Source organism: Paramacrobiotus metropolitanus, unplaced genomic scaffold (assembly GCF_019649055.1).
Source record: "Paramacrobiotus metropolitanus isolate TYO unplaced genomic scaffold, Prichtersi_v1.0 Parri_scaffold0000365, whole genome shotgun sequence".
Taxonomy (NCBI): domain Eukaryota; kingdom Metazoa; phylum Tardigrada; class Eutardigrada; order Parachela; family Macrobiotidae; genus Paramacrobiotus; species Paramacrobiotus metropolitanus.
This window is the reverse complement of record NW_026570585.1, coordinates 25,677-36,953: the sequence shown is the minus strand read 5'-3', so window position 1 is coordinate 36,953 and position 11,277 is coordinate 25,677. Positions and strand designations below refer to the sequence as shown.

Below are 11,277 nucleotides of genomic sequence, written 5' to 3'. Positions count from 1 at the left end.
ATAAGTTATGTCGATATTCCTACCGAATTTCATTGCGCTAAAAGCGAAAATATATTATAAAGTCATTGCGCTGGACATTCTGTTAGTACTTACCGGGTCCTATTTCGTATCCATGTCGAATAGCATTCCGTCATCCAGACTCCCCAGATTCGTCCGGTACAGTGAACACTCAGAACGCATACGAACAGCACCCAACACGGGAACGTCGCTTCCTCTCCCAGATTGTTAATGGTGACCAGTACCAGCATTCGCGATACCCAAACTAAAGGCAGAGCGCATACAGCCAGCCACAACCAGACAAAGCAGGCAAAATTGGCTCCCAACAGGACTAAGTGGAGCAGTAAAAAGACAATCCGCGGAACGTTTGGGTCTTTATAATCGGCCCAGTAATCCTGCCGGTTCCGGGTCGTAGCCGAAGAACGCTGTGATGCGCTGGCAGTACGGGAGATGCTGGGTGAATCGCGGAATCGCCAGTGACGGTTGACGAAGAGGACAGCCACGGACACAAGATAGCCGTTGTGCAGATAGCAGCGAAGGTTGCCACGTAGCCGACAACAGCACGAGTTGTACTGGTGACGACGCCTGTGGTCTCATCAGATGCGGTTGTTATGGAGCGGACTGTTTCCAGGTAGAAACCATGCTGTCCCAGAAGCATCCATTTTCTCCTGAACAATAACAACCAGCAAAATTTTCCGCTATGCCATTTTACCTATTCTAATTCGTAACACTGTACTGGCGTGTTACGAATTAGCAAGATTTGAATTAGATTTCCAGATAATTATAAAAAAATTATTGCATGGGTGAATGTCGTCTTTGTGAATAAAAATATCGACATATTTATTATTTATGCTCACATTAACGAGACGCAGAAGATTCTTTCCCGTTTCCGACATTCTGCTAGGATCAACGCGTGTTGTTCGCCATTGCGGATAGATTCGGGTACCCAACTTGGCAGAGATTTCGCAAGCAATCCACAGAACAACCAGGGCTTCCACCATAATTTCCTGATATGCCCATTTACGGTTATTATCCAGACGTTGTCTAAGAGTTCTACGATATTTCCTCATTTTAACCAACGCGGTTATAGCGCGATGAACCTTTTTAAACTTGCAATTATCACATCGATCTATACTAGACTAGAGCCGGGTCATGATTTATAGCGCTGTTGTAGCGTATTGATGCAGCGACACTGATGGTAGCTTGTGACTGATGCCTCCCGGGAGCATTTCACTGTGATTGCAAAACATCGGGATAACCAGGTAGGAAAATCTGCTCTGGGAATTAAATCACTGCTGCACGCACAATGAGGCAGATCAATACGGACAGATTTACATTAACGTGCACCCGCATGCAGTTCGGACGTCATTCGCGAAATGTCAGCGCACTAGCACATTACCCAGCCAGTTTCCCTTCTGTATATTGCTCAATGAGCCTGTTTCACGGTCCAGTAAAAACTCGGCTTGCAGTGTTCCTGTTTTTGCAGTAAGCCGGTGCCATCACGATTTCTCATCCAATGTTCGGTTCTAAGTTTTTACCCGCGCGAACATTTACATAATGATGGTAAAATTTATGATGAGCTGTATGGTCGATAGGATAATTAAGTTATACATATGATCGAAGTGCACTCGCTGTACAAATCTTTTCCTAGCAGACTGTATTGCTTGATAAAGTGTCGTCTGGCAATCATTAATTCAAGCCGCCGCTGTAATCTAGCTCACAAAAAAAAACCAGCTGAAATGTTTTTATTACTCGTGTTCCATACGACGTCTACTGGAACACGAATTTCCCACGCTGCAGTTAGGTAAGCACTGAAAATTCAAATTTCTTTACGCGAACACATAATATGAAATGGATATTATTTTGAATCGATTAACATGGGCCAAGTAAAACTTTACAACACCATTGTATTTTTTAACATAACGTAATGGTTAATACAAATATTGCGATTTTGTAATATGGGGTGTTTGTCCGGCATTAAGAGAAAATACGTATCTGAAGCTATCTAATACAAGGTACGCAGGCATTAGCGCGGCGTAGTATCAGTGAACGTACAAGCGAAAGCAAACAGGTTTCAGGACAGAGGCGAAAATACATCGTAATGAGAAAATGAGACTATATTCCGCTGAAATCGCTCTTTACGCCGGGACCTGTGGGCCAACGGGGCAAGCGAGATTCAAAATGATGCGGGATCCAGCGTCAGATTTTCGTTTTCGCCTTTCGTTTTGTATTCGCTCTCATTGTCTGCACGTTTTACCGCGGCTTCGTCAGCTTTCTTCTCTTTCAAATTCCGCCGTATTACGCTGCTGAACTCCCAGTACCTCCACAGCATGTACACCGTTAGCAGTAGCAGCACACCAGGTAGCTGAACGCGTTCCGGCAGAAAGAACGCCACCACGGTGAAGGGCATAGTTTGCCAGCATAGAAACGGTCGTAAAATGATAATGCCGGCGCACTGGAGAGACGCCCACAATGAGCACACGCAGAACGGCCGGCAGGCGCTCTTCCTGGCACAATCGATCGCTGTATCTGCAGCTTTCATATCTACCAATACAAATTCCATCAGCGCCGGCAGCGCCGCCTGCTGACCAGTGCGGCTAATTTGCTGTTCATCAGTTTCTTCCTCTGACGCGGGAAGATTCGCTAGCGTATTATCCTTGATGGATAACTGTGATCCCTCAACGCTGTCAGTGGCATTGCTGCCATTTGCGTCCGCTACTTCAATGTCATCTACGGTTGCACCGCAATAGTATTCTTCCCCGCATTCCGAACAAATATGATCAGGCTGGCCGGGAGCACCTATGGCCCGTCTCAGATCGTCCGCTTCAGGATCGAACCAGTGGCCGTTACTGTAAAACGTCAATACATTGCAGTACCATCACACATTTTGAAACCCGCTTTCCAAACATGTTTGGTGCTGCCCAGCTGCCTTTCGTTACTATCTTCAACTTTGTCTTGAACTGCCACACTGAAGAAACCTTCAACAACTGGTGCGAGGATCTGTTTGCATCTGTTCTGTTTGGATCTGCCGTGAAATCATAGCCACAAAATCCAAACGCATACGAACAACATTGCAGTACGAGTATTGCAACAATATTGGAACAATACTGCAGCAACAGTATTGGAACAACAACAACATTGCAGCAACAATGTTGGAACAATATTGCAGCAGTATTAGTACGGGAACAATATTGCATTACGAGTATAGATGTACTACGCTGGAAAACGGAAACTGTCCCGAAATGCGCAAGGTGGCAGCAACCGTAAAAATGTTTGCTAGATACGTTTCAGAGATTCGTTTCCGTAGACAATTGTGCTCGAAAGCCTTTAGCAATTTCATAGGTTTTAAATTTTGTTGTTGCTTCAAAACAATTAGCCTTAAAAAGTATTTCCAGACTATTGGAATGACGTAATGTTTAATTAAGATTGCCGTTTTCGGCAAAAAGTGAATGATTTCATCGTTAGGGCACAATTGATGCTAATAGCATGCCGTATAATTATACATATTTCAAAGATGTCTGTCAACTCTGCGCGTTATATTTTAACTGCCGATGCGTGGTACAAGCCGGATTTCCAAATGGCTGCGTAAAGAAGCAGCAAAAGTACAAATTTACGAGGTACCCTAAATGCAATACCATGGAGCGCCTCGCCATGCGATCTTGGCGATTCAAGTATTTGGAAAAGTTAATACAGTAAAATCTGCGTACTTTGAACACAGCAAATACTAATTTAGTCATATCTATATTCATGTGATTATTCTTCTGTAACAAATTACAATATTTACTTCTTTTGTGATGCTGAAATTGTTCTTAATTTTGCCATTTTGACAACAATTGTAGCGTAGAGGCTATCACTTTAAGCGGCAACACCGCGTTTATTGCGCAGTACAGACTGTACCCTTACCTTGACGCAGCCCATTTCAAATGCGGCTTGTACATTTTTGTTCTCGGTACCTACGACATTATTGCCCTGTTTGCATACCGTCGGCATTTGCTTCTTCTCCCATACCGGACACGGTCGACAGCGGCCATCCCAACCCGGTAGATGATTAGCAGAATGCCGAATACCAGGCCTGCAGCGATACCGAGCAGACCAATGGCTATCAGTCCGCCGATGATGACGGCTTCCACAGTAACCGTCAGCAAAGGTGGTGCGCCGCTGAGTAGCACCAGCATTCCGCTCCACACCAGAAAGAACCAATCCACCGCCGGCGAATACGACGCTGCAAAACTGACCAGCAGCGGAGCGTTACTAGAGTTGGATACCCTAAGTTCATCGTAGGCCAAAGCCACCCAGTATGATAGCATTGCCGTGTTTTGGCCGATATTCTGAAATCGAATAACATGTTTTGTCGAGAACCTTTCCATCTAGCCATCAGTCGTATGTGCTCTATTCGTTACAAATTTACGTGTCCAAAATCAACCAAGTTGGTAATGATGTTGTACATTCATTAAGTAAATTGGCAGCGTTAAACGGATTTGTCGAAACGCTAATCAAGCTGTTATTCGCGCTAAATTTTGCAGTGAAGAAGTAGTTTTTGATTGTCAAAAATATTCGTACCGTACCTGCATTTGTTTATGATCCACACCAAATAGCATCCCGTCATCCACACTCCCCATATGCGACCGATGCAATGCACTCCCAGAAGAACCATCAGCAGGACACAGCTCGGGAATGCGGCTCATCTCCCGCAATGCGCACGATGACCGTGACAATAAATCCGGCGGCTGTGACAATCGGCAGAGCGCAGAAGATCAGCCAAAACACAAGAAAGCCCAACAAACACAAGACTCCCAGGATTAGATGGAGAAATAAAAACGGAAACCAGGAGGTATTGTGGCGGTTTGTGTCATAGCGAGAAAACGCCGTAATGCGTTGGCAGAAAGGGAGATGCTTCGTAAACCTCGAGAATTTCCAGTTACGATTGGCGTAGAGGACAAAACCGACAGACACGCCCAAGATGGCCGTTGTGCAGATGGCAGCGAAGATGGCCACGTAGCCACAATGGCACGTGGTGGGCTGACGCTGGTCACGGGTTCGCCTTGCTTGGCGATCGCGGGAGTTGACTGTTTCCAGCTAGCGACCATTCTATCCCAGAAACATCCACTTTGGCCCTAAGCAGTTTCAATTAGTTATGCTTTCTAGTTGTGGCTTTATTCGAACAATCAATACCGCAAATGGTATTAGAAGGTGATACTTCTACGCTCTTTTAAATAAATCGATAATATCTTAACGACGATTATTATTTCAGAGAAACGTGTGTTCAAAAGCACCAAAATGTGGATTTCTAAAAAACTTATGTTATTCAAGAATCTGTATAATTCTTACAATTATGGCATATGAAACGCCATGATCGAAACCAGTCAGTATGTTAGGATCGACACGGGTTGGTTGCCATTCAGGAAAAATGTGTGTTCCCAGATTAACGGAGATTGACAGCCAATCCAGTGAACAAGGAGGGCTTCCACCATGATTTCTTGATATAGCCACGCATGGCCCTTATCCAGGCGCTTTCTGAACGTTCTTCGATGCTTCTCCATTATGACCAGTTAGAGAGTAATGGAAGAATTTCAGAGGAACACAGTTAAATAGCGGATCTAATCTAGATTAAACGCACGTTGGAATTATTGCTCACACATGCCGAACCTTCCGGCATGACGGATCGGCACGTTTGAGTTATCTAATTGTAAGTGCGTCATTCAGAGGTAAGGCTGCGCTTGTAGACTGGATGTATGAAAGTGAGACATTCAGTCAAAACATGCCCACTTTAAGGCAAATTTTTACGATTCGGCATCGTTGACTCATCCATGCAGCCTGCAGCAGTTTTAAATGGCGTACGCAGTTTCATCTCTGGAATATCTGAACTAGGACTTCCTAAATCTAGGTCTTGTTAAAAATAACTTCTACCGTTATTGCAAACCGTCATTAATAAGTTAGAACACTAGCGGAGCGACTTCTTGTTAGGACAATAATAAAGTTTGAAACCAATTAATTAATTTCAGTACTTACTGTACTAATTTACATAAATAATTCGTCATGTAGATCTGTTGACTACTGTGAAATAGTCAACAAATGTACATAGTACTACTTTTTGCGTAGTAGCGTGCAAAAAGTTAGTGACCTTTACTTGCATGCAAATTACTTAAGTACTCTGTACTCGTTAAAATTTTCAGTTTTTGCGTTCCTTATAACAGTGCTCCCCGTAACGTATGATACGTATAATGTGCCGTAAGCGCTTGTAGCCGGCAGATATATTGGCCTGTTGACTGTTGGCGAGCCCGACAGGAAAGTGGTTTTTCTCCCATAAATCTGCCGAACAGCTCCCACATTTCTGCCGACCCCACCATATGCATTGTCTATGGGAACTCCAACATATCAGCCGAACCGGCACAACAGTGAAATTTGATACTTATATTGAGCGCGAGCGGGCAATAATAACCTGGCCGGGTTGCATTATGTACACCATACAGCCGCCAAAGTATATTGTACCGGCACTACACAGAGAAAAACACACGATTTCTCTTGCGCCGTGTCTAATCTTTGCAGGAGAGCGTTTCTGCCGAGTGTCGATTCATGCACAGACATTACCGCAAAACTATAGTAAATTATCGATAAATTAATTATTTTTTCTACAGTAAATAACCATTTTTTTTATGCCTACAATCTATGGATGGTGTAAATTATCACTGGACATTGTGACTTAAAAATTATCTCGTACTTCTTCCGGCAGTAGTGACTGTACAAAGGAAAAGGAGTAATTTTGGGCCTGCCCCGATGAAACTGTAAACGAAAGAAAAAAGTTTACTTAAAACAGTTACTTACAAAGCGTTACTATAAAATTTTCAACATATAGAGTAGGCAACATATTATCAGTTTAATTGACAATGTCCTGCAAACTTCGTGCATCCAGATCAAAAAGTATTTTGGACACAAGGACCAATAAATCTGCCGACCTGCACCCACAATTCTGACGACCCGAACATATGCATTGCCTATGGGAACTCCAATATATCGGCCGACGAGAACAGAAGTGAAACCCGATACCACTGTCGATCGCTAGGGTAGCCGATGTACTAATGTCTGCTAAATGAGTCTATACGTCCTTGTCGGACACAACAACAGAATAAACAGATATTACAACAGAATAAGCAGATAAACAGCTTAGCGCTCTTCCGGCGAAAGTATTCGGCAATTTTTTGGACGACCAAACATTTCGCATTTCCGTTGGCCTATGGCTGGGTGCTAAATTGCCGAGGGCCATTCGTGTACCAGATGTGGAAAAGATGTAGCAGAAAACGGTTACCATGGGCTTGACTGTAAGAAGTGCATCGGAAGAAGGGAGCGCCATAACGGTATAAACGACATCATACTGCGGGCCCTCTGCAATGCCGGAATCGAGTCGTATCCAGAGCCTGTGGGTTTTATGCGAGAGAATCGAAACGATCGGACGGAGCCACACGTTGGAAATGGTACCGCGGACAGCCGTTAGTGTGGGACGTGACGCAGAGACACGATGTGCGATTCTACATTGATGCAACTTCGCGTGGGTCCCGCCGCCGAACTGTTTTGCCGGGAGAAGATTGGAAAATATGTCGCTTACTGATCGCTGCAATTTTGTCCCTTTGCATGTGAGACTTTTGGCACTTGGTGCGAGACCGGCATTGTTACGTTAAAAGATTGAAAGAAGTTTTTTAAGGACGGGCGAGAGCCGCTCTACTTGTTTTTTGTTTCAGCGTTTAAGTTTGGAAATAATGCGTGGGAATGCCATGAGTGTGTTATGTGAACCCTTCGTGCCAACTGGCACAAATTTTTCATTTGAATGTATTTCTGTGAGCGATGCTCGTTCCATACATATTGCAAATAATGTATACAACAGATACTATAGCAAATATTAGGTATGTCCATAGTGATACTTGGACGTATAACTCGTAAACAAGTCCGAGTTATTTAATTAAAGAAACGGCATAATATGATCATGATTCTATAGTTGAATCTATGAACGGTATATGCAGCATATAGACAGTTAGGAAGATCGCCGCAGATAATTTGTTTAAGCGCAAATAAGTACAATAACTGAAGCAGTGATGTTTGACAACGAACTCATTAAATTTTGTGTTGCAACAAAATAAATACATACAATGAACAAGTTTCATTTATATACTGGATCAGAGTCAGCGATAATATTAATTTTTGAATAGCACGGGTATTGTAATGGCTGTTTCTTCATAAGAACTTGGACATTAAATTGCTATTACGGGAGTATATATACCTTTCTATTGCGTGCGATACTGTAATTTCCTTACGCCGTGCTTGCACAAGTGTTGCCTGCCGTTTGGTGCCAGCAAAGCGACAAAAGGACATCGTTCTTGTAATCCATACCGGTTCTCATTATCCATAGACACTATTAGACAGTACATAGGGTCCAGTCGTCAGGCCTATTAACGCAGTTCGGCAAATCTATTGGGGTTCCCGTAGATACAGGGCAATATCCCGTCGTCAGAGCTATTGGTGTTGTTCGCGATATCTATTGCTGGTAATGTTATATCCAAAACGAATGACAACTTTCGAAATCATCGTTTTAGCTCCACAATGCCCTGTTGTAATACTAAAAATTTATTAGCAAACTTTTCAAAGGATATCAGATAATAAATGCAGCCTCCACAATTACATAATACTTTGTATAATAAAAATTTTGCAGATAAACAACAACTACTTGCAAGTGCTTTGAAAAAACTGCCATAAAACTCACCAATGTTCATTTTTTTTTGTTTCGACTGGTGGATTCTCAATTTACGTAGCAGAAATTGTTGCGACTTGTAAATTATTGTAGTTCTAAATTCTTTAATAATTGCCGTAAAACAGCAGTACCGTAACTCGGTGCGTGGGCTGATAATTTCTGCGGTGAGTTGGTTATAAAGCACATAAACTGCCAAATAAGTCAATACATGCAGCCACGGTTAAGTTGATTATATCTACAAAGGGAATTTGTTTCAGTCAATAATTATCCGCTAATTGATCAGCAGCAAATTATAACTCATATCTGCACATATCCATACCGATAGGGAATTTTACGGAGCGCGGGCCATCCTCTAACTTTTTATTTTATTAACCTGGAAATTCATAAGATATTTTTTGCAGACCTATAATTTGGTGTTTGTTTACATCAAAGCTAACTGGGCATCGGAGACCTTTTGCCATGAGTTTTCAGCTGCATAAACCAGCCACTACACAAAACATTCAAATCCCCACTTTTTCAAACATTTTTTTATTCCCTCGGAAATGACAGACCGAATTTCATTTAATGTGCTCTGTGTATAATCAACTTTTCGAATGTGCAGCATTAAAATATTTGAAACCTGTTGAGATGTTACGATATCCCCGCTGGTACAATATCCCTATCATGATAATTATCATCATTATGTGAAGCTGCAGGATTCCCGGACAGTACAAGCCGGTCTGCACTCATCAGTGACATCGAGTTTCACTGTTGTACCGGTTCGGCAGATATATTGGAGTTCCCATAAGTAATGCCTTGGGTCGGGTCGGCAGGAATATTGGCGCAGTTTGGCAGTTCTATTGGTCGTTGTGTGAAATTACTTTTTAATTTTGGGTGCAAAATTGTATACATCACCACTTACCAGTTAATTAAACTGACACTATGTTGCCGTATGTTGAAGTTTTTAAGTAATACTTTCTATTAAAATTGTTTATTTCGTTTACATTTACATCAAGCGCAGGCACATAGAATTAATTTATACAGTTGTTAACACTGACGATTTTGGGTGTTCTTCAATGTTTAAATGAGTTATTTTAATTATTGTCCAGCGCGCAGGCATTTTTGTTATTTAGTGGGCACTGCCGAATAAAGTATGTTGTAATTTTTATTTAAGACTGTCTAAGGATGATGTACGCCATACACATTTTGTTGGTGCAAGCAGAATAGTTGTTTTGAAAAGCGTAAATCTATTAAATCTAATTAATTTACTATGTTTTGCGATGGTATCTGCGCAGCGTGCATGAATCCACACCTAGCAGAAAGCTCCTGTGCAAGGATTAGACACGGCGCAAGGGAAAGTGCGCGTTTTTCTCTGTTTAGTGCCGGTACAATATGCTTAGACGGTTGTATGGTGTACGTGATGCAGCCCGGCCGTGCTGTTGCCGGCTCGCACTCAACAAAAGTATCAAATTTCCCTGTTGCTACTCCGGTTCGGCTGATATATTGGAGTTCCCATAGGCAATGCATAGGGCCGGGTCGGCAGAATTGTGGGTGCTGTTCGGCAGAATTATGGGAGGAAAACCACTTTCCTGCCGGGCTCGCCAACAGTCAACAGGCCAATATATCTGCCGGCTACAAGCGCTTGTATATCGCAGTCTGTTGCTTCGTGTTCGTGTTATTAAATGCTTTTTCCTATACATCGACTTCCTTATTACTAATAGATTTGTTGCCTTAACTGAATCTGGGTCTGAGTCTGACCAATAAAATTCTGAGTCTGACAACTAAAACTCAGTCTGACTATATTTTAATTTTATGTTATTCTTGAGTTTTCTTATGTTACTCTTATTTCTTATGCATCCATAAACAAATTTTTATTATTTATACCTTTGGGTCAATGCATCCATGTCTCGGGGCCCAGGGTACCATGTGTGACTCTAAATTTTATCCGAACGACTAAAGACCGCTCGCGAGGCAGCCGAACAAACGTTTGTTGGAAAGGGCAAGAAGTATAAGTCTATCGTTGATCGTTTTTGTATTGTATAAACCCCACACAAAGTGCAGAAACAGTAAAAGATTGCTGATTGTCTCTAATTTCGAATCGGAAATAACCATATGACAAAGGACAAATCGTTTTCAGTGCAGTGTTTCAGCAATATGACGTTTTTTAGATGCGGGTTTGAAATGCTAAATACTGTGTTCATGTTGTTTTCTTACGTACTAGAAAATAGAAAATTGTTAAACCTGTCTAAGCCACAGCCCCACCGGCCAGATCATAAATCTGGATTAAGCCCATGTATCGTAAGTTTCTAGACGTATAGAACAGGCCATAAGTGCCATTTCAGCATTATTTTAAGGGTTTTGGCTCGGTACATAGCATCAATTCGTGTAAGCCCACGGCAACTTTTGCTGTCGCACACTCTCAGACACTTTTTTACATCGACTTCTGTTATTTTGTAGCCAAACGATTGGTTAACTTAGGCGTGAAATCTGTTTGCGCGCGCAACATCCGGTTGGAAAGTTATGGTTAAACCAGAATTTCAAAAGTGTAAATGCATTCAGGTATT

At 42.3% G+C, this 11,277-nt stretch overlaps 1 protein-coding gene across 1 annotated transcript; it reads right to left on the bottom strand.

Annotated features, from left to right (window-relative positions):
* Positions 1 to 2,106: 2,106 nt before the first annotated feature.
* Positions 2,107 to 4,663, bottom strand: LOC129602232 (uncharacterized). The gene is made up of 3 exons (XM_055501226.1): positions 4,563 to 4,663; positions 3,979 to 4,325; positions 2,107 to 2,846 (listed from the first exon to the last, which is right to left on the bottom strand). The coding sequence occupies exons 1-3, from the start codon at positions 4,614 to 4,616 to the stop codon at positions 2,174 to 2,176; spliced, it is 1,074 nt and encodes a 357-aa protein (XP_055357201.1). The 5' UTR covers positions 4,617 to 4,663; the 3' UTR covers positions 2,107 to 2,173.
* Positions 4,664 to 11,277: the final 6,614 nt, after the last annotated feature.